Source organism: Neovison vison, chromosome X, assembly GCF_020171115.1.
Source record: "Neovison vison isolate M4711 chromosome X, ASM_NN_V1, whole genome shotgun sequence".
Lineage (NCBI taxonomy): Eukaryota > Metazoa > Chordata > Mammalia > Carnivora > Mustelidae > Neogale > Neogale vison.
The window spans coordinates 49,211,582-49,235,569 of NC_058105.1; the positions used below are offsets into that span (position 1 = coordinate 49,211,582).

The 23,988-nt window shown below is 38.5% G+C and overlaps 1 protein-coding gene across 1 annotated transcript in view; it reads right to left on the reverse strand.

Annotated features, from left to right (window-relative positions):
* Window positions 1–19,070, reverse strand: part of LOC122896567 (Y-box-binding protein 1-like) — a 141,694-nt gene extending 122,624 nt beyond the window's left edge. Inside the window, 1 exon segment of the mRNA XM_044234711.1 lies at window positions 18,876–19,070. Within this exon segment, the coding sequence (XP_044090646.1) occupies window positions 18,876–19,070 (195 nt within the window).
* Window positions 19,071–23,988: the final 4,918 nt, after the last annotated feature.

Genomic DNA, 23,988 nt, shown 5'->3' on the forward strand with positions numbered 1-23,988 from the left:
AGCCGAAGGCAGCGGCCTAACACACTGAGCCACCCAGGCGCCCCTACGTTCATGTCTTAACAGAAGAAAGTTCTTGGGCAAAAAAGAAATGTCTACTTCACAGTAAGATTTTTCAAGAAGTATTTCAGAGATCTAAACAGGGATGATTTAAAAAACTAATCAGGGATGTCTGGGTGGCTCAGTGGGTTAAAGACTCTGCCTTTGGCTCAGGTCATGATCCCAGGGTCCTGGGATCGAGCCCCGCATTGGGCTCACTGCTCAGCAAGGAACCTGCTTCCCTTCCTCTCTCTCTGCCTGCCTCTCTGTCTACTTGTGATCTCTGTCTTTAAAAACAAACAAACAAACAAACAAACAAAAAACTAATCATCATAGAGAAAGAAAACTTCACTGGTACACCACATCAAATTGATCAATAGTTCAATTTTATTTGGCCAATATTATTTCATCAGTTATCACATGGAATCACATATAGTCTTCTTCAATTTTTCTGGCATAATATATGTTGAAACTGTGCCTAATATTCATTAATGAAAGAATCTGGACTACTTATTTGTGAGTTACAAATATGTGATGAGTTTAAAGTCAGTAGCAGAAAAGAAAAAAATAATATTTTACATGTATCTTTTTCCAAATATTAATCAAGCTTACAAAATTTAAAATAACAAAGATGTATATTTTATTTTTTATATAGTATATTTGATGAAAGTGTTAAACAGAAATAGTTATTTAAGTCAGGAGTATAGTAACTAAGTAAAGATGAAATTATAAGACACAACATTGAAACAATAAAAGAGTGATTACTGAGTTTAAAATTTTGGACTCTATTAGATTGAACGCAAATTCTGGAACTTGTACTGACATGGAATTGATAAGTACTTGTTTAACTGCCAAATCTCATTCTTCCATGAAGCTATTGGCACTTTTTTGGGGGGGGAAGAATCAATTATTTTAAAAGGCTTTTGAAAATGATGCTAAATTTGTCAAAAGCTATGTTTCATTCCATAATGTGCTTATCTTTAAAAGGGATTCATCAGTTTATAACTTGTAAAACTTAACTGTGGTCAGTGCTTTTTTAACTACAGATAGGAAACACCTGGTACATATGGAAGACTCAAAATGCTGCAAATAGTGCTATACAGGAAGACTACAAAAAGACAAAACAAGGATTAATAATAAGTCTGATTAACATTTTAGAATGGCAGGTAGTTAATAAAATAAGAAAATGTGTCAAAGATACTATCTTTTCAGGTAACATAGCTTTATCTTTATATTTTATGACTCAAGTTAAACTGGAGACAAACATTAGTAGATGTAATACTTACAATAGATCATATACATCCATAAGGGAAGTTTTATGCATGGGCTTATAAAATTCATAAATTAAAAGTTTGTTTTTATTATAAAATATCACACAAATTCCACAAGCAACCCCTACTGTAGTCATCTTCTTTTCTGGAAAGTTGATATAATAAGATCCCAAACCCAATGAAAATTTGGTCCTTTCAGGAAAGGATTAAAGAAATAGAAATGCTGACTTAGCACTCAGTTGTGATACCAACCATGATGCCGACCATGATACCATGTGATACCAACATGGTAGGGTTTTTTGACTATGGATAAGGATGAAGATTCACTCTCATGCTTTTTCCCAATGGGTAATTTTAGTTGAGTAAGCCGTATAGCCACCGTCTTGAAAATGACATCAAGAAATTCCTAAATAGTTTTCAATCCAAGGAGAAAGGTATACTTAAGCTGAGGATTTGGCTAATGCACCAAAAGGATTTTTAACTCAGACCAGAAAGCTCCTGAATAAAGAATAACTATCAGGGCAAAGATATCGAAATTTAAAGAGCTCTAAGTCTGTCATAGTGATAATGGAAGCACTTAGTAACAAATCTGGTTCCTGTTCATTTTCCAAATTGTCATGTCTCTATTTATCCATAGGTCAGAATTCTGGAAAGCTTAATCTGCTGGGAACCAAAACACAAATTAGAAAGAAAAGTATCTTCTAATCAGAAAATTTGTATTATAAAGATCATGAATTTTCTCTGTGGGAGAAACAAAACTATCAGCAAAATACATAGAGAAATAGATGATGATAATGTAGATATAGATAGATATAGATTGATAGATGACAGTTAGATAGATGACAGATAGATAGATAATAGATATGGTAAATAGATAAAATTAGTAAAATAAAGCCATGAATTATACTAACAAGATATCCTGTCAATTTTAAGAAACGATTTCCCAACCTCCATTCGGGTCCTGTGAACTTAGAGAGGATTTTTAAGGCAAACCTTCAGCTATTTTTGCTATTCTTGCCCCTGACTTACTCTGGATATTCATATTTGCCCCCTTTTTATCAGTTCTACCCAGTGTTAATTCCTGCTTTCTTTTGTTTGATCTCTCATTCCTTCCTCTTTACTTATCATGTCCTATGCATCTTCATGACTTATGTCCTTATATCAGCCAAAAATTTAGCCTTTCTTACTTATAGGTTTCCCTCCTCTTGTCTGCTCTTTTCTCCTTTTTAAATGGATTTTCTCTATTATTTATTTGACTATAGCTGATATATAATATTATATTAGCTTCAGGTGTGCAACAAAATGACTCAATATATTTATACATTATGCTATGTTCACAAGTATAGTTACCATCTGTCACCACGCAATGCTATTACAATATTATTGTCTATATTCCCTATGCTGTACCTTTTATTTCCATAGTTTATTCATTCTATAACTGGAAGTCTGTATCTCCTACTCCCCTTCACCTATTTTTCCCATCCCCTACTTCCCTTTCTTCTGAAAATTAATCAGTCTCTATTTATAGGTCTAATTCTGCTTTTTGTTGCTTTATTTTGTTTTTTAGATTCAACATATGGGTGAAATCTTATGGTATTTGTCTTTCTCACCTTACTTCACCTGACTTACTTCACCTATCATAATATCTTCTAGATACATCCATGTTGTCACAAATGGCAAGGTCACATCCTGTTTTATGGATATCTATCTATCTACATAGATAGATACATAGAATTCATTTTTACTTCTAGCAGTTTTTCAGTAGACTATTTAGGGTTTTCTACGTACAGGAATGTGTCATCTGCAAAGAATGACACTTTAACTTCTTCCTTACTAATAATAGATGCATTTTATTTATTTTCTTCATCTCATCTTTTGTACCAATAGATAGATAGATAGATAAATTGATAGATATATGGATACCTATTTTGTACTCAGTTTTCTATCAGTGGACATTTAGGTTGCTTCTATACCTTGGATGTTGTAAATACCCTGCCATAAACATAGGGGTGCATATATCTTTTCAAGTTAGTGTTTTTGTTTTCTTTGAGTTAATACCCAAAGAAATCCAGAATTATTAGATCATATGGTACTTTTTTTTTTTTTTTTGAGGAAACTCCATACTGTTTTCCACACTGGCTGTACCAATTTGCATTCCCACCAAAAGAACTTGAAGGCTTGTTCATCTTCACAGACTTAGCAAAATATTATATTTCCTGTGTTTTTTTACTTTAGCCATTCTATCAGCTATAAGGTGGCATCTCATTGTGGTTTCAATTTGCATTTCCCTGATGATTATTAATTTTGAGGATATGTCATGTGTCTGATGGTTATTTGCATGTCATCTTTGGAAAAATGTCTATTCATGTCTTGCTTTTTACATATATTCTGCCCATTTTTTTAATCACACTGTGTTTTGATATTGAGTTGTATAAGTTCTTTGTACATTTTAGATATTAACCCCTTATTATATACATTATTTGCAAATATCTTCTCCAATTTAGTAGTTGCCTTTTTGTTTTGGTGATGGTTTTCTTGCTGTGCAAAATGTTTTTATCTTAAGATAATCCCAATAGTTGATTTTTGCTTTTGTTTTCCTTACCTGAGGAAACATATCTAGAAAAATTTGTTATAATTGGTGTCATAGAAATTACTGCCTGCCTTCTAAGATTCTTATGGCTTTAATCTCACATTTATATCTTTAATCCAATCTGAGTTTATTTTTGTGTGTGCTATTAAAAAAATGGTCGAGTTTCATTCTTTTGCATGTAGCTGCCCAGTTTTCCCAGCACAATTTATTGAAAATGTGGATTTTCCATTGTATATCCTTGCCTCCTTTCTCAATGTTTAATTAAACATATAAGAATGGGTTGATTTCTGGGCTCTCTATCCTGTTCTATTGATATGTGTCTATTTTTTTGCCAGTACCATACTGTTTTCATTACCTAACAGTTTTTTTACTTCTTTCTCAAGATTGCTTTGGCTATTCTGGCTCTATTGTGGTTCTATACAAGTTTTTTTGTTATGGTTCTGCGAAAAATGTTGGTGATATGATAAGGACTTTATTCAATATATAAATTGCATTGTGTAGAATATACATTTTAATGATACTGGTTCTTCCAATCCATGAAAATGGAATATTTTCTCATTTTTTTGTGTCACCTTCAATTTCATCAATATATTGTAGTTTTCAGATCACAGGTCGTTTGCCTCCTTGATTAGGTTTATTTTTAGGTACTGTATCCTTTTTGGTGCAACAGTAAGTGGAATTATTTTCTTAATTTCTCCTTCTGCTAATTTGTTATCCATATATAGTAATATTACTAATTTCTGCATATTAACTTTGTATCCTGCAAGTTTACTGAATTTATTTTTACTTCTAGTAGTTTTTCAGTAGACTATTTAGGGTTTTTTACGTACAGGAATGTGTCATCTGCAAAGAATGACACTTTAACTTCTTCCTTACTAATAATAGACACATTTTATTTCTTTTCTTCATCTGATTGCTGTGGTTAGGACTTCTAGTACTATGTTGAATGGAAGTGGTGAACGTGGACATTTTTGTATTGTTCTTGATCTTAATCAAGGAAAAGTTCTCAGTTCTTCACCATTGAGTCCAATGTTAGCTGTAGATTTTTTCATAAATGGACTTTATTATGTTGAAGTATGTTCACCCTTAACCTATTTTTTTGAGAAATTCCAACATGAATGGGTGTTATACTTTTTCAAATGCTATGAAAATATTCCAAATATCCTTCAACTGATGAATGGATAAAGAAGGTGTGGTATATAGAGACAATACAATATTACTTAGCAATCAACAAGAATGAAATCTTGTCATTTGCAATGTTGATGAAGCTAGAGCATTATACTAAATGAAAGAAGTCAATCAGGGCAAGACAAATACCATATGATTTCACTTATATGTGGAATTTAAGAAACAAAACAAAGGAACAGGGAGAGGGGAGAAGAGAAGCAAACCAAGAAATAGACTCTTAACTATAGAGAACAAAGTGATATTCCGAAAATTTTTAATTCAATATCACTACTAGAAATTGATACTCTCAGATTTTCTTTTTTTTTAAAGATTTTTACTTATTTATCTGAGAGAGAGAGAGAGAGCATGAGCAGAGGCAGTAGAGGGAGAGGGAGAAGCAAGCTCTCCACTGAACAGGGAGCCCAATATGGGACTTGATCCCAGGATTCTGGGATCATTAACTGAGCTGCAGGCAGACACTTAACAAACTGAACCACCTAGGCACCCCAATATTCTCAGATTTTCTATTTCTATCTGATTCAATTTTGGATGATTGTGGGTTTCTAGAAATTTATCCATTTCTTCTAGATTGACTAGTGTATTGACACATATATATATATTTTTTTTTCTTATAATACTTTATATTTCTTTGGTGTCAGCTGATACTTTTTTTATTTTATTTATTTAGATTCATTTTTTATGAGTCTTATTAAGGTTTTATCAATTTTGTTTATCTTCTCCAAAAACCAGATTTTGATTTTATTGATCTCTCTCTGTGTCTTTTTCTTTTTCTTTCTTTTCTTTTTTTTGGTTTCTTTCATTTATTTCTGATCTTTATTATTTCCTTCCTTCTATTTCACTTAGGTTTTGTTTGTTCTTCTTTATCTTATTCTTTTATATATAGGGATTGATTATTTATATGAGTTTTTGTTTGTTTCTTGAGGTAACTTTGTACTGTTATGCATTTCGCTTTTAGAACTGCTTTTGCATTACTGGGTATTTATCCCAAAGATACAGATGTAGTGAAAGGAAGGGCCATATGTACCCCAATGTTCATACCAGCAATGGCCACAATAGCCAAACTGTGGAAAGAGCCAAGATAACCTTCAACAGATGAATGGATAAAGAAGATATAGTCCATACATACAATGGAATATTATGCCTTCATCGAAAAGGATGAACACCTAACTTTTATATCAACATGGATGGAACTGGAGGAGATTATGCCAAGTGAAATAAAACAAGCAGAGAGAGTCAATTATCATATGGTTTCACTTACTTGTGGAGCATAAGGAATAACATGGAGGACATTAGGAGAAGAAAAGGAAAAGTGAATTGGAGTAAATTGGAGGGGGGAGATTAAGCATGAGAGGAATGGATGAAAAATGAACTATGAGTGTGGACTCTGAGAAACAAACTGAGGATTTCGGAGGGGAAGGGGTAAGGGGTTAAGTGAGCCTGGTGGTGGGTATTAATGAGGGCACATATTGCGTGGAGCATTGGGTGTGGTGCATAATCAATGAATCTTGGAACACTGAAAAAATAAAATAAAATAAAATAGCAGCAATGGCCACAGTCGCCAAACTATGGAAAGAACCAAGATGCCCTTCAACGGATGAATGGATAAGGAAGATGTGGTCCATATACACTATGGAGTATTATGCCTCCATCAGAAAGGACGAATATCCAACTTTTGTAGCAACATGGACGGGACTGGAAGAGATTATGCTGAGTGAAATCAGTCAAGCAGAGAGAGTCAATTTTCATATGGTTTCACTCATTTGTGGAGCATAACCAATAGCATGGAGGACAAGGGGCGTTAGAGAGGAGTAGGGAATTTGGGTAAATGGGAAGGGGAGGTGAACCATGAGAGACTATGGACTCCGAAAAACAGTCTGAGGGGTTTGAAGTGGCGGGGGGGTGGGAGGTTGGGGTACCAGGTGGTGGGTATTATAGAGGGCACAGCTTGCATGGAGCACTGGGTGTGGTGAAAAAATAATGAATACTGTTTTTCTGAAAATAAATAAATTGGGAAAAAAAAAAAAAAAGATACGGGGGCACCTCGGTGGCTCAGTGGGTTAAAGCCTCTGCCTTTGGCTCAGGTCATGGTCTTGGCATCCTGGGATAGAGCCCCGCATTGGGCTCTCTGCTCAGCGGGGAACCTGCTTCCTCCTCTCTCTCTGCCTGCCTATCTGATTACTTGTGATCTCTGTCCATCAAATAAATAAATAAAATCTTAAAAAAAAAGAACTGCTTTTGCTGCGTCCCAAACATTTTGGACTATTGTGTTTCCATTTTTATTTGTCTCAGTGCAATTTTTTTAAATGTCTTCTTAGATTTCTTTGTTGACCCATTGGTTATTTTAAATCATGGTGTTTAACTTTCATGTGCTTGTGTATTCCCATTTTTTTCCCCTTGATTTCTAGTCTCACACCACTGTGATCAGAAAAAAAAAATGTATGGTATGATTTCAATCTTCTTAAATTTATTGATACTTGCTCTGTGACATAAAACTTGATCTATTTTGAAGAACATTCCATGTGCAGTTAAGAAGAATGTGTATCTCTTACTTTTGGCTGGAATATATGTTTTGCCCATCTGGCCTAATGTAGCATTCAAAGATCCTGTTTCCTTGTTGATTTTCTGCCTAGATGATCTATCCATTGATGTAATTGAGGTGTTAACATCCACTATTATTATTCTATTACCATTAATTTCTCTCTTTAAGTCTATTAATATTTGCTTTATGTATTCAGGTGCTTCAATGCTGGGTGAAAAGATATTTATTGTTATATTGACCTTTGGATTGATTCACTCTTTATGAAGTAATGCCTTTCTTTGTCTCTTGTTATAGTATTGTTTAAATTCTATTTTGTCTGATGTAAGTATTGCTACCACAGCTTTCTCTCTCTTTCCTTTGCATGGTAAGTCATTTTCTATCCCTTAACTTTCAGTCCATATGTGCCATTAAGATTGAGATAAGCCCTTTGTAGACAGCATAAAGATAGGTATCATTTTTCATCCATTCCTCCATCCTATGTCTTTGGATTGCAGCATTTAAGCCATTTACATTTAAAGTAATTATTGAGAGGAAATCCATCTGAGGAATGAGAGAACAAAATGGACAACTAGAGGGAGAAAACTGGTCACATTGTGGAAAGTAGGAGGTGTGGAGATGTGATCTAGGGGTGGAAAGAATCATCAACTGCAGAGAAGAGAGACTCTGAATCAGGGAGAGAGGAGAGAGAGAGAGGGAGACAGAAAGACAGAGATAGAGAACACAGGGTATTGCACAAGAAAAACACTTCCCCAAAACAATTGATGAGGAAAATGAGAGGCACTTATAATTGCAAATTTTTACAAGTAACAGAGCTCAAAGTCTGAGATTTTAGAAGTCTATGTTATCACCAGGGTGGATCCTGGTGAGCATAGCAGTGTTTCTGTGAAGGAGGGCAGAGGCCCAAGATTTGACAGCATGGTTCAGGAATCCTCTGGATTGCATTGGGAGAAACTGTTCCCCATTTAGAGTGCATTTGAGAGAGATGGCACTGCTTCTCAGGGGACAAAAGAGACATTGGACACCATTGAGCTTCCCTGTTAATTGGCCTATGAGCAGAGACACCAGTTGAGGGCAGCCCACTTGGATGGTAGCTCTTTACTGCATTTTTCCATAAACTCCAACCCTTGCATATTCATAAAACTGCCATTATGGGACAAAGTGGCATGGCATGAGCCAGTGTGTTGAGACCCACCCGTAGAGGATCAGTAAGTGTCTGTGACTACTTAGTTCCTAAAATCTGGATTTTTGAAACATCATGAGCATGACTGAGATAAAATGCAAAAGCACTGCCACTTGGTAGCTAGATAGCTCAGACAAAGAATGGTGAATGCAGGAGTTTAAGGAATTCCTGGGACCCATGAACAAGACTGCTCTTCCATAAGAGCTACATGAACAGCAGTGGGAGGCAACTCCCTCCTCCAGGGATGAGAAAGTCAGCTGATGCCATTTGTATCCCTCTCCATGACCATGGAGAGACTGAAGTGAGTATTACAGCACCCACAGAGTAGGCTTGAACTACTTTCACCAAACGCTGAATACCCCTTTGCTCTGAAGATGCTTTTCTACAAGAATAGGTGTGCCTCAGAGTCAGAAAAACAGTGGTACCTCCCTCAGAACACAAGCACAAGCCCCCTGAAACCACCAAGTCTACTGACCATAGGATGCTGCAAATATTCAGCTCTAGGGGAAATATCATCTAGCCTCTTGTAAAAGGTAAGCCAAAACACGTTTGGTTAAAACTCACCAAACAGTGGACTCCCTACTGCAGGCAAGGAGAAACTTTGCAGAAGACTGACCTGAGGGAAAGAACAGCCAAGACATAATAGCAGAGTGCACACAGCAAACACCAGAAACACTTCCTAAAGTGTCAGGTTCTGCATAGTGTATTACGTCTTATTAATATAACTCTTATCCTCAGTAGTAGGAAACATAATAGGCTTTCCTAACACACACAAGACAGAGACCCAGACAAAATGCCAAGATGGGGGAATTTATACCAAAGAAAGAACAAGAAAATGTCACATGTAATATGTATGTAATATATGTAATATGACTGTACAGAATTAAAAAAAAAACTTAAAGAGACTAGTTGGGCTTGAGAAAAGCAAAGAAGAGGGGAGGAGTCAAGATGGCGGAGAAGTAGCAGGCTGAGACTACTTCAGCTAGCAGGAGATCAGCTAGAGAGCTTATCTAAAGATTGCAAACACCTGCAAATCCATCGGCAGATCGAGGAGAACAACAGCAATTCTGGAAACAGAAAAACAACCACTTTCTGAAAGGTAGGACTGGCGGAGAAGTGAATCCAAAGCGACGGGAAGATAGACCCCGGGGGGAGGGGTCGGCTCCCGGCAAGCGGCGGAGCAACGGAGCACAAAATCGGGACTTTTAAAAGTCTGTTCCGCTGAGGGACATCGCTCCGGAGGCTAAACCGGGGCGAAGCCCACGCGGGGTCGGCGTGACCTCAGGTCCCGCAGGGTCACAGAAGGATCGGGGGTGTCTGAGTATTGCAGAGCTTGCGGATATTGGAACGGGAAAGCCGGCTGCAGAGACAGAGCCAACAGTAAGCTCGCAGCTTGGAGTTGCCTTGAACCAGTTGCAGGCTCGGTGAGCTCAGAGCCGGACCAGAGGTTAGGCAGACACGAGTTACTAGGAGCTGTTCACTGAGGGCGCACTGGGGAGCGGGGCCCTGGGCTCTCGCCTCCTCCGGGCCGGAGACCAGGAGGCTGCCATTTGTATTCCCGTCCTCTGGAACTCTACGGAAAGCGCTCAGGGAACAAAAGCTCCTGAAAGCAAAGCCAAGCGGATCACTCAGCCCGGCCCCTGGTAAGGGCGGTGTAATTCCGCCTGGGGCAAAGACACTTGAGAATCACTACACCAGGCCCCTCCCCCAGAAGATCAACAAGAAATCCAGGCAAGTCCAAGTTTACCTACCAAGGAGTGCAGTTTCAATACCAAGGAGAGCAGCAGAATTCCAGAGGAGGAGAAAGCAAAGCATGGAACTCATGGCTTTCTCCCTGTGATTTTTTTGTCTTGCAGTTAATTTAATTTTTTTCTTTTTCATTTTTTTTCTCTTATTCTGTTAAAAATTTTTTTAACTTTTACCCTTTTCTTTTTTAACGTTTCTAACTAGTTTATCTAATATATATATATATTTTTTTTTTCTTTTTTATACTTTTCTTTATTCGTTTTCTTTTTTTAAATTCTTTTTTTTTGAACCTCTTTTTATCCCCAAATCAGAAGAGATCCCAATCTCTTCAATCTTTTTTTTAATTCTTTTTAAAATTCTTGATTGAATTTTTAATTCAATATCTTTTTTTATTCTTTTTTTTTTCTTTCTTTTGAACCTCTTTTTATCCCCAAATCAGAAGAGATCCCAATCAGAAGAGTTTGGGAGATTCCAGTCAGAGGAGATCCCAATCAGAGGAGATCCCTCACCCAATCGTCAGGGGGGAGAAATCCCCTCTCACGATTTGGGATCTCTTCTGATTTGGTTAAAGCATATTTTCCTGGGATTGTGGCCACCCTTTTAGTATTTTACTTGCTCCTTCATATACTCTTATCTGGACAAAATGACAAGACGGAAAAATTCACCACAAAAAAAAAAGAACAAGAGGCAGTACCGAAGGCTAGGGACCTAATCAATACAGACATTGGTAATATGTCAGATCTAGAGTTCAGAATGACAATTATCAAGGTTCTAGACAGGCTTGAAAAAGGCATGGAAGATATTAGAGAAACCCTCTCCAGAGATATAAAAGCCCTTTCTGGAGAAATAAAAGAACTAAAATCTAACCAAGTTGAAATCAAAAAAGCTATTAATGAGGTTCAATAAAAAATGGAGGCTCTCACTGCTAGGATAAATGAGGCAGAAGAAAGAATTAGCGATATAGAAGACCAAATGACAGAGAATAAAGAACCTGAGCAAAAGAGGGACAAACAGCTACTGGACCATGAGGGGAGAATTCGAGATATAAGTGACACCATAAGATGAAACAGCATTAGAATAATTGGGATTCCAGAAAAAGAAGAAAGAGAGAGGGGAGCAGAAGGTATACTGGAGAGAATTATTGGGGAGAATTTCCCTAATATGGCAAAGGGAACGAGCATCAAAATTCAGGAGGTTCAGAGAACGCCCCTCAAAATCAATAAGAATAGGCCCACACCCTGTCACTTAATAGTAAAATTTACAAGCCTTAGTGACAAAGAGAAAATCCTGAAAGTAGCCCGGGAAAAGAAGTCTGTAACATACAATGGTAAAAGTATTAGATTGGCAGCTGACTTATCCACAGAGACCTGGCAGGCCAGAAAGAGCTGGCATGATATTTTCAGAGCACTAAACGAGAAAAACATGCAGCCAAGAATACTATATCCAGCTAGCTATCATTGAAAATAGAAGGAGAGATTAAAAGCTTCCAGGACAAACAAAAACTGAAAGAATTTGCAAACACCAAACCAGCTCTACAGGAAATACTGAAAGGGGTCCTCTAAGCAAAGAGAGAGCCTACAAGTGGTAGATCAGAAAGGTATAGAGACAATATACAGTAACAGTCACCTTACAGGCAATACAATGGCACAAAAATCATATCTCTCAATAGTTACCATGAATGTTAAAGGGATAAATGCCCCAATCAAAAGACACAGGGTATCAGAATGGATAAAAAAACAAAACCCATCTATATGTTGCCTCCAAGAAACTCATTTTAAACCCGAAGACACCACCAGACTTAAAGTGAGGGGGTGGAAAAGAATTTACCATGCTAATGGACATCAGAAGAAAGCAGGAGTGGCAATCCTTATATCAGATCAATTAGATTTTAAGCCAAAGACTATAATAAGAGATGAGGAAGGACACTATATCATACTCAAAGGGTCTGTCCAACAAGAAGATCTAACAATTTTAAATATCTATGCCCCCAACGTGGGAGCAGCCAACTATATAAACCAATTAATGACAAAATCAAAGAAACACATCAACAATAATACAATAATAGTAGGGGACTTTAACACTCCCCTCACTGAAATGGATAGATCATCCAAGCCAAAGATCAACAGGGAAATAAAGGCCTTAAATGATACACTGGATGTGATGGACATCACAGATATATTCAGAACATTTCATCCCAAAGCAACAGAATACACATTCTTCTCTAGTGCACATGGAACATTCTCCAGAATAGATCACATCCTTGGTCTTAAATCAGAACTCAACTGGTATCAAAAGATTGGGATCATTCCCTGCATATTTTCAGACCACAATGCTCTGAAGCTAGAACTCAACCACAAGAGGAAGTTTTGAAAGAACCCAAATACATGGAGACTAAACAGCATCCTTCTAAAGAATGAATGGGTCAACCAGGAAATTAAAGAAGAATTGAAAAAAAATCATGGAAACAAATGATAGAGGAAAATACAATGGTTCAAAATCTGTGGGACACAACAAAGGCAGTCCTGAGAGGAAAATATATAGTGGTACAAGCTTTTCTCAAGAAACAAGAAAGTTCTCAGGTACACAACCTAACCCTACACCTAAAGGAGCTGGAGAAAGAACAAGAAAAAAAACCCTAAGCCCAGCAGGAGAAGAGAAATCATAAAGATCAGAGCAGAAATCAATGAAATAGAAACCAAAAAAACAATAGAACAAATCAACGAAACTAGGAGCTGGTTCTTTGAAAGAATTAATAAAATTGATAAACCCCTGGCCAGACTTATCAAAAAGAAAAGAGAAAAGACCCAAATAAATAAAATAATGAATGAAAGAGGAGAGATCACAACTAACACCAAAGAAATACAAACTATTATAAGAACATACTATGAGCAACTCTACGCCAACAAATTTGACAATCTGGAAGAAATGGATGCATTCCTAGAAACATATAAACTACCAAAATTGAACCAGGAAGAAATAGAAAGCCTGAACAGACCCATAACCAGTAAGGAGATTGAAACAGTCATTAAAAGTCTCCAAACAAACAAAAGCCCAGGGCCAGATGGCTTCCCGGGGGAATTCTACCAAACATTTAAAGAAGAACTAATTCCTATTCTCCTGAAACTTTTCCAATAAATAGAAATGGAAGGAAAACTCCCAAACTCATTTTATGAGGCCAGCATCACCTTGATCCCAAAACCAGACAAGGATCCCATCCAAAAAGAGAGCTATAGACCAATATCCTTGATGAACACAGACGCAAAAATTATCACCAAAATACTAGCCAATAGGATTCAACAGTACATTAAAAGGATTATTCACCACGACCAAGTGGGATGTATCCCAGGGCTGCAAGGTTGGTTCAACATCTGCAAATCAGTCAATGTGATACAATACATCAATAAAAGAAAGAACAAGAACCATATGATACTCTCAATAGATGTTGAAAAAGCCTTTGACAAAGTACAGCATCCCTTCCTGATCAAAACCCTTCAAAGTGTAGGGATAGAGGGCACATACCTCAATATCATCAAAGCCATCTATGAAAAACCCACTGCAAATATCATTCTCAATGGAGAAAAACTGAAAGCTTTTCCACTAAGGTCAGGAACACGGCAGGGATGTCCATTATCACCACTGCTATCAACATAGTACTAGAAGTCCTAGCCTCAGCAATCAGACAACAAAAGGAAATTAAAGGCATCCAAATCGGCAAAGAAGTCAAATTATTACTCTTTGCAGATGATATGATACTCTATGTGGAAAACCCAAAAGACTCCACTCCAAAACTGCTAGAACTTGTACAGGAATTCAGTTAAGTGTCAGGATATAAGATCAATGCACAGAAATAAGTTGCATTTCTCTACACCAACAACAAGACAGAAGAAAGAGAAATTAAGGAGTCCATCCCATTTACAATTGCACCCCAAACCATAAGATACCTAGGAATAAACCTAATCGAAGAGGCAAAGATTCTCTACTCAGAAAACTATAAAGTACTCATGAAAGAAATTGAGGAAGACACAAAGAAATGGAAAAATGTTCCATGCTCCTGGATTGGAAGAATAAATATTGTGAAAATGTCTATGCTACCTAAAGCAATCTACACATTTAATGCAATTCCTATCAAAGTACCATCCATCTTTTTCAAAGAAACGGAACATAATTTTAAAATTTATATGGAACTAGAAAAGACCTCGAATAGCCAAAGGGATATTGAAAAAGAAAGCCAAAGTTGGTGGCATCACAATTCCGGACTTCAAGCTTTATTACAAAGCTGTCGTCATCAAGATACCATGGTACTGGCACAAAAACAGACACATAGACCAATGGAACAGAATAGAGAGCCCAGAAATAGACCCTCAACTCTATGGTCAACTAATCTTTGACAAAGCAGGAAAGAATGTCCAATGGAAAAAAGACAGCCTCTTTAATAAATGGTGTTGGGAAAATTGGACAGTCACGTGCAGAAAAATGAAATTGGACCATTTCCTTACACCACACACAAAAATAGATTCAAAATGGATTAAGGACCTCAATGTGAGAAAGGAATCCATCAAAATCCTTGAGGAGAACACAGGCAGCAACCTCTTCGACCTCAGCCACAGAAACATCTTCCTAGGTACATTGCCAAAGGCAAGGGAAGCAAAAGCAAAAATGAACTATTGGGATTTCATCAAGATCAAAATCTTTTGCACAGCAAAGGAAACAGTTAACAAAATCAAAAGACAACTGACAGAATGGGAGAAGATATTTGCAAACGACATATCAGATAAAGGACTAGTGTCCAAAATCTATAAAGAACTTAGCAAACTCAACACCCAAAGAACAAATAATCCAATCAAGAAATGGGCAGAGGACATGAACAGACGTTTCTGCAAAGAAGACATCCAGATGGCCAACAGGCATATGAAAAAGTGCTCCATATCACTCGGCATCAGGGAAATACAAATCAAAACCACAATGAGATATCACCTCACACCGGTCAGAATGGCTAAAATCAACAAGTCAGGAAATGACAGATGCTGGCGAGAATGCGGAGAAAGGGGAACCCTCCTACACTGTTGGTGGGAATGCAAGCTGGTGCAACCACTCTGGAAAACAGCATGGAGGTTCCTCAAAATGTTGAAAATAGAACTGCCCTATGACCCAGCAATTGCAGTACTGGGTATTTACCCTAAAGATACAAACGTAGTGATCCAAAGGGGCACGTGCACCCGAATGTTTATAGCAGCAATGTCCACAATAGCCAATCTATGGAAAGAACCTAGATGTCCATCAACAGATGAATGGATCAAGAAGATGTGGTATATATACACAATGGAATACTATGCAGCCATCAAAAGAAACGAAATCTTGCCATTTGCAACAACATGGATGGAACTAGAGCGTATCATGCTTAGCGAAATAAGTCAAGTGGAGAAAGACAACTATCATATGATCTCCCTGATATGAGGAAGTGGTGATGCAACATGGGGGCTTAAGTGGGTAGGAGAAGAATCCATGAAACAAGATGGGATAGGGAGGGAGACAAACCATAAGTGACTCTTAATCTCACGAAACAAACTGTGGGTTGCTTGGGGGAGGGGGGTAGGGTTATGGACATTGGGGAGGGTATGTGCTTTTGGGTAAATTGGAAGGGGCGGTGAACCATGAGAGACTATGGACTCAGAAAAACAATCTGAGGGGTTTGAAGTGGCGGGGGGGTGGGAGTCTGGGGTACCAGGTGGTGGGTATTATAGCGGGCACAGCTTGCATGGAGCACTGGGTGTGGTGAAAAAATAATGAATACTGTTTTTATGAAAATAAATAAATTGGAAATATAAACAAAAAAACAAAACAAAATAAAACAAAACGAAAAAAAGAAAAGCAAAGAAGAAACTAAGGATTCCTTACCATATACATAAAAGACATAGCAACTTTTCAGGCTGATTTTTTTTTTAATTTTTAATTTTTTAATTTTTTATAAGCATATATTTTTATCCCCAGGGGTACAGGTCTGTGAATCGCCAGGTTTACACACTTCTCATCACTCACCAAAGCACATACCCTCCCCAATGTCTATAACCCCACCCCCCTTCTCCCAACCCCCCTCCCCCCAGCAACCCTCAGGTTTTTTTGTGAGATTAAGAATCACTTATACTTTGTCTCCCTCCCAATCCCATCTTGATTCATTTATTCTTCTCCTACCCCCTTAACCACCCCCCATGTTGCATCATCACTTCCTCATATCAGGGAGATCATATGATAGTTGTCTTTCTCCAATTGATTTATATAGCTAAGCATGATACGCTCTAGTTCCATCCACGTCATCACAAATGGCAAGATTTCATTTCTTTTGATGGCTGCATAGTATCCCATTGTATAGATATACAACTCTTCTTTATCCATTCATCTGTTGATAGACATCTAGGTTCTTTCCATAGTTTGGCTATTTTAGACATTGCTGCTATAAACATAAAGTATGATATCATCTGAGAAGAGAGAGTTTGCCCTTTCTTTGCCATATTAAATAGCTTTTATTTCTTTTTGTTGTGGGATTGCTGTTGCTAGGACTTCTAGTACTATGTTGAACAATAGTGGTAAGAGTGGGCATCCTTGTCGTGTTCCTGTGGGTTTTTTTATAGATGGATTATATGAACTTGAGGAATGTCCCCTCTATCCTTATACTCTACAGAGTTTTAATCAGGAAAGGATGCTGTCAAGTGCTTTTTCTGCATCAATTGAAAGTACCATGTGGTTCTTGTCTCTCCTCTTATTTATGAGTTCAATCACACTGATTGATTTGCGAATGTTGAACCACCTTTGCATCCCATGGATAAATCCCACCTTGTCATGGTGGATAATCTTTTTAATGTACTGATAGATCCTATTAGCTAGGATCTTACTGAGAATCTTGGCACCCATATTCATCAGGGATGTTGGTCTGAAATTCTCCTTTTTGATGGGGTCTTTGCCTGGCTTGGGGATCAGGGTAATGCTGACATCATAGAAAGTGTCTGGGGGTTTTTCTTCTGTTTCTATTTTTGAAACAAATTTAGGAGAATAGTCACTATTTCTTCATTGAATGTTTGGTAAGATTTCCCGGAGAATCCTTCAGGTCCTGGACTCTCATTTTGGGGGAGTTTTTTTTTTTTTTTTTTTTTTTATCTCTGCTTCAAAATTTTTTTATCTTTGCTTCAATCTAGTTACTGGTTTTTGGTCTATTTGAGTTGTCAATTTCTTCCTGTTTTAGTCTTGGTAGTTTATAGGTTTCCAGGGAGCCATCCATTTCTTCCAGGTTGCTTAATTTATTGTCATATAGCTATTGATAATAATTTCTTTCTTTTTAAAATTTTTTAATTTATTTTTTTAAATTTATTTTTAGTGTTCCAGAATTCATTGTTTATACACCACACCCAGTACTCCATGCAATACCTGTCCTCCATAATACCCACCACCAGGCTCACCCAACCTCCTCCACGACCCCCTCCAAAACCCTCAGTTAGTTCCTCAGAGTCCATAGTCTCTCATGGTTCTTCTCCCCCTCCAATTTCCTCCAACTCCCTTCTCCTCTACATCTCTCCATGTCCTCCATGTTATTCCTTATGCTTCACAAATAAGTGAAAATGTATGATAATTGACTCTCTCTGCTTGACTTATTTCACTCAGCATAATCTCTTCCAGTCCATCCATGAGCCACCCAGGCACTCCAGTGGTCACATATTTTTTCAGTCTCTGCCAGTCCTGGAAGCTCCCTACCTCTCCGTCCATTCTGAGTGACAGCCTTGCCAGATAAAGAATTCTTGGTTGTGTATTTTTCTCATTTGGTACCCTGAATATGTCTTGCCAGCCCTTTCTGGCTTGCTAGTCTCTGTACACAAGTCTGTTAATTATTCTGATGTTCCTCTGCATGTAAGGAATCTCCTCTCCCTAACTGCTCTTAAAATGGTTTTCTTGGTTCTAGGATTTGTGAATTTTAATATTATATGTTGGATCATCTTGGGAGGGGTCCTCTCTGCCTCTAGGACATAAAAGCTTATTTCATTTCCCAGATCAGGGAAGTTCTTGGCTACCATTTGCTCAAATATATCTTCTAGCCCTTTCTTTCTCTCTACCCCATCAGGGTTCCCAATAATTCTGGCCTTGGAATGTCTCATGACATCATTTATTTCTCTAATTCTGCTTTCACAGATTTTAAGCTGTTTGTTCCAGGCCTCCTCCTACTCCTTCTTTTCTATCAGTTTGTCTTCAAGTTCACTAATTTGTACTTCTGCCTCATTTACCCTAACTTTTAGAGCATCTAGAATAGATTGGATCTCATTGATTGCATTTTTTATGTTATACCAGATCTGCTCTCATTTCTGCCATTAAGGAATATATGTTGCCATTAATAATTTTCTCCAGCCTGACTATTGTCTTCATAACTGCTACCCTGAAATCTATTTCTGACATGGTGCTTAGATCCATATCCATTAGATCTGTGGGAGAGGACACTGACTCTCGGTCTTTTCTCTGTTGGGAGTTCCTCCTCCCAGTCATTCTGTTAAGTTGTATTTGAGAGAATGTGCAGCCAAAAATATCAACCATAACCCAGGCAAGTTTCACCTTGGGAAGGCTTGGCACAACTGGAAGTCAACAAAAAGAAAACAAAACACCAAACAAAACAAACAAACCAAAAATACAGTGAAAATGGGACCCAAGAGTAAGATTCATAAAGTACACACACACACACACACACAAAAAAAAAAAAAAAAAAGACTGACAAAAGAAAAATAATAAAAGGAACCCAAATAACAGGGGGAGGTGACAGGAAGATGGCTATAATCCCTTGGGAAGAGTATTTCATTTCTTCTTGGGTGTATTATTTTTTTTGTTTGTTAGAAACATCTACTTCCCAGAGATACAGGGAAATTAAAACTGGTATATATATAAAGGTAGTAGTGAATGGGGTAAGGGAAAGGACTACCTTGGAGCTTCTATCTAGCTATCTATCTAAACAAAAAGGAAAAAAAAATTACATGTATGAAAAATTTCAGCTTTAAAGTTTACTACAGGGGTTGACTGGGTGGCTCAGTGGGTTAAGCTTCTGCCTTTGGCTCAGGTCATGATCTTAGGGTCCTGGGATTGAGCCCCACAAGGAGCTCTCTTCTCAGCAGGGGGCCTTCTTCCCCTTCCCCCTCTGCCTGCCTCTCTGCCTACTTGTGATCTCTCTCACACTCTCAAATAAATAAAATCTTTAAGAAAAAGTTACTATGGAATATGTTGTATTAAACATCTAGTTGAAATGATAAGTTTTAAAAAATGAGAATGAATTTTTTAAAAATTAAAATTTTTAAAAAAGAGAGAGAAAAGTTTACCTAAGAAATATACAGACCATGAGGTAACACCAGGAGCTTAATACATTGTTTTACCCTGGTGTTGGGGTTTTACAGTTTTATGGGGACCCTGCAGCTGTTGTCCTCTTGTTCTTTCAGCTTGTCTTCTTCTGGGTAGGGTCCTGCTGTGCTGTTTTTCAGTCAATCCTGCTTGGGCTGAGTTGTCCTGCCCCCATCAAGAGGTTGGACTCTGTGGAATCTGTGTTTTGGGATTTTGTTTTCTGGAGGCTTTTGTTCTCTGGTGGCTTTTCATGCCTTTTTGAGGGTCAGAGCAAAGTAAATTGTCTGTACCCTGACCTCCACCTCATAGAGAAGTCACAGTCTATTCCACTCTGAGCACTCCAGAACACATATTCTCCCTTATTTGTAAATGTCTCTGAAAACTGTAGCCTCCTACAAGCAGTGCAAACCCCCAGCAATCCTCTCAGTGGTTGCACCAGATCCTTGCTTGTCTCTATATCCCTGTGCCACCAAAACCACGAGAGATCCTTGTTTGGGTGAGCTTGGGCCCTGGTGGCAGCCATTTCTTGGACTGTGGGCTCCAGTCAAAGCCATGTCTTCTTGGGTGCAGGCAGTGGCAGTGACAGTGATGGTGGCACTGGCAGCAGAGACAGTTGACTCAAGTCCACACAGGGTCCTCTTAGGCTGGGTTGGGCAGCAGCTGCAGCTGGTCCCAGAACCGTGGACATAGATCAGCACCTGTAGCACCTGCCCAGTATCAGTGTTTTCCCCTTAAGCCCCTTTGTTCTGGTTGAATGCTGTTATCAGTCCCTTCCCATCTTGCAGCCACAGGTGTCCAAGCTATTGCTGGTCCCCAAGAACAGGACACTTTTGTACTAGGGTATTACGTTCCAGTGGCTACCTTCTGTTACCTCCCCCATCTCTTTATCTTCCAGTACCTGTGTAATCCCAACTCCATCCTTTGTACCTCTTGACTGATCATCCTCTACCCCTGTAGAGATCCAGATGTGTATAATCTTACTTCTCAGGCTGATTTCATGGGTGTTCAGAGTGGCTTAGTAGATTTCTAGCTGAATTCAGGGACCTGTTGAAAAGGAGTCCCCCAGTGCTCCACCATCTTGGGCTCTCTCTACAACATCCTTTATTGATAAAAATCCTCAACAAAGTGGGGATAGAAGGAATATATCTCAACACCATAAAAGTCGTGTACAGAAAAATGAAAGCTTTTCTTCTAGGGTAAGGAACAAACTAAGATATCCACTTTTACCCTTGTTATTTAAAATAGTACTAAAAGTCCTAGCCTCAGCAATCAGACAAGAAATAAAAATAAAGGGCATCAAGCAGAGGACGTGAACAGACATTTATGCAAAGAAGCCATCCAGATGGCCAACAGACACATGAAAAAGTGCTCCATATCACTCGGCATCAGGGAAATACAAATCAAAACCACAATGAGATATCACCTCACACCAGTCAGAATGGCTAAAATCAACAGGTCAGGAAATGACAGATGCTCGCGAGAATGCAGAGAAAGGGGAACCCTCCTACACAGTTGGTGGGAATGCAAGCTGGTGCAACCACTCTGGAAAACAGCATGGAGGTTCCTCAAAATGTTGAAAATAGAGCTACCCTATGACCCAGCAATTGCACTACTGGGAATTTACACTAAAGATACAAACGTAGTGATCCAAAAGGGCACGTGCACCTGAATGTTTATAGCAGCAATGTCCACAATAGCCAAACTATGGAAAGAACCTAGATGTCCATCAACAGATGAATGGATAAAGAAGAGGTGGTATATATACACAATGGAATACTATGCAGCCATCAAAAGAAACAAAATCTTGCCATTTGCGACAACATGGATGGAACTAAAGCGTATCATGCTTAGCGAAATAAGTCAAGCAGAGAAAGACAACTATCATATGATCTCCCTGATATGAGGAAGTGGTGATGCAACATGGGGGATTAAGTGGGTAGGAGAAGAATAAATGAAACAAGATGGGATTGGGAGGGAGACAAACCATAAGTGACTCTTAATCTCACAAAACAAACTGAGGGTTGCTGGGGGGAGGGGGGTTGGGAGAAATGGGGTGGGGTTATGGACATTGGGGAGGGTATGTGCTTTGGTGAGTGCTGTGAAGTGTGTAAACCTGGCTATTCACAGTCCTGTACCCCTGGGGATAAAAATATATGTTTATTTAAAAAAAAAATCAGCAAAGAAGTCAACCTTTCACTATCTGAAGATAACATGATACTCTATGTAGAAAACATGAACGACTCCACAAACAATTACTGGAACTTTTACATGAATTAAGTAAAGCCACAGGATACAAAATTAATATCTAGAGATCTGTTGCATTTTTCTATAACAAAAATTAAACAATAAAAAGAGAAATCAAGGAACCAATCCATTTACAATTGCACCAAAAAGAACACAATACCTAGAAATAAACCTAACTGAAAAAAGTAAAAGATTTGTATTCTGAAAACTATAGAACACTTATAAAACAAATTGATGATAGCGCAAAAAAGTGAAAAAATCCATTCCCATTGATTGGAAGAATAAATATAGCTTAAATGTCTGTATTGACCAAAGCAATATGCACATTTAATGCAATCCCTATCAAAGTATCACAAGCAGAGGGGGAGACAAGATGGCGGGGAAGTAGGAGGAGGTGCCATTTTGACCTGTACCCTAAAGTGAGCTGATTACCTACCAAAGAACTCTGATCACCCATTTAATCAGCCTGAGATTAGTATTATACACGTTTGGATCTCTACGGGAGCAAAAGACACCAGTGGTCAGGTAAAGCAGAGTGGGAATTTCGGGCTGATATTGGAAGATAAACAAAAGAGGGAGGAAGTCACCAGAGGTGACCCACTGGAATGTAATACCCCAATATGAGAGTGCCCTGCAATTGGGGACCAGCATTAACTTGGAGTCTGGTAGAAAGCACTCAAAAAGAGCAAAGGATCGTGGGGGGAAATTGTGGGAATTGGGGCAGTTAGGGACAGGAGCATAAGTCCCTGGAACCAGGACAGACATCCCTGGTGCTGAGCCAAAGAGCATGCAGTGAAGAAACCAGGTGTTGGTCCCTGAGACACGAGCACGTCTGAGAGAGTGTGGGGTTTGGCTCCCGTGAGGGGTTGGGAGCTTCACAGTCAGCAGAACTACAGCCTTTTTGCAGTCCCCATGCGTGTGCCATGTCGTGCTATCAGAGCCTGAGTCAAGCCCCACACCTCCCCCCGGGAGAGGTGCACATGTGCGCTCTTGGACCCAGAAAGTCTAGGCACACCCAGCTCAGGCCAGCGGGAAAATCTCAGTGTGTGATCACTGACTCGAACCTCTCTGGTGGTCCAGAGCTGCCCAGACAGCCGCCACTGTCATGGTTTTGTGTACAAGCAGGAGTTCCTGTGTCCACAGGGACCGCGACTTGGAACGTGCACTGCCAGTGGCCGAGGGGGAACTTATGTGCTCTGGAGCACCCAGAGGGGAACAGACTGAGGCTTCTCTCTGAGAGGGAGGTCTGGGTGCAGTTGGCTTTCCTCTAAACCTCCAAAAGCCATCAAAAGCCGTCAAGTCAAGAGAACAAATGAACAAACAAACATAAAAACCTCCAGAGAACAAAAGCCTGAAAAACCGGTTTCCTCAGAGCCCACCCCCTTGCGGGAGGACTTAACTCAGGGAACACTGCCTAAAACCCACGTGGCAGGCCCCTCCCCCAGAAAGCCAACGGGGCGGGTGGGGGGAGACAAGAGAACAACCACCACTACTTCATAGATACAACTTTTATTTTTAATTTGTTCCCATTATTCTGGTTCATTTTTATATATAGATTATTTTTTAACCTATTTACCATCACAGTGAGATGTCCAGTACATCAAATTCCATAATAACTTTTGAACCTGAACTTTTTGATACATATACCCATGTTTTTTTTCTTTTATATTTTTTATTTTTTTTAAATTTTATTTTATTTTAGTTCTGTTTATTCTTTATTTTATTTTGATTTTAATATTCATATAGAGTTAAACTTCAAGGTAATCCCCTTTCCCCAATCAATGCTACCCCTATAGGTAAACCAATTTTTATCTTAGGAAAGGTAAGTCCTTTAACA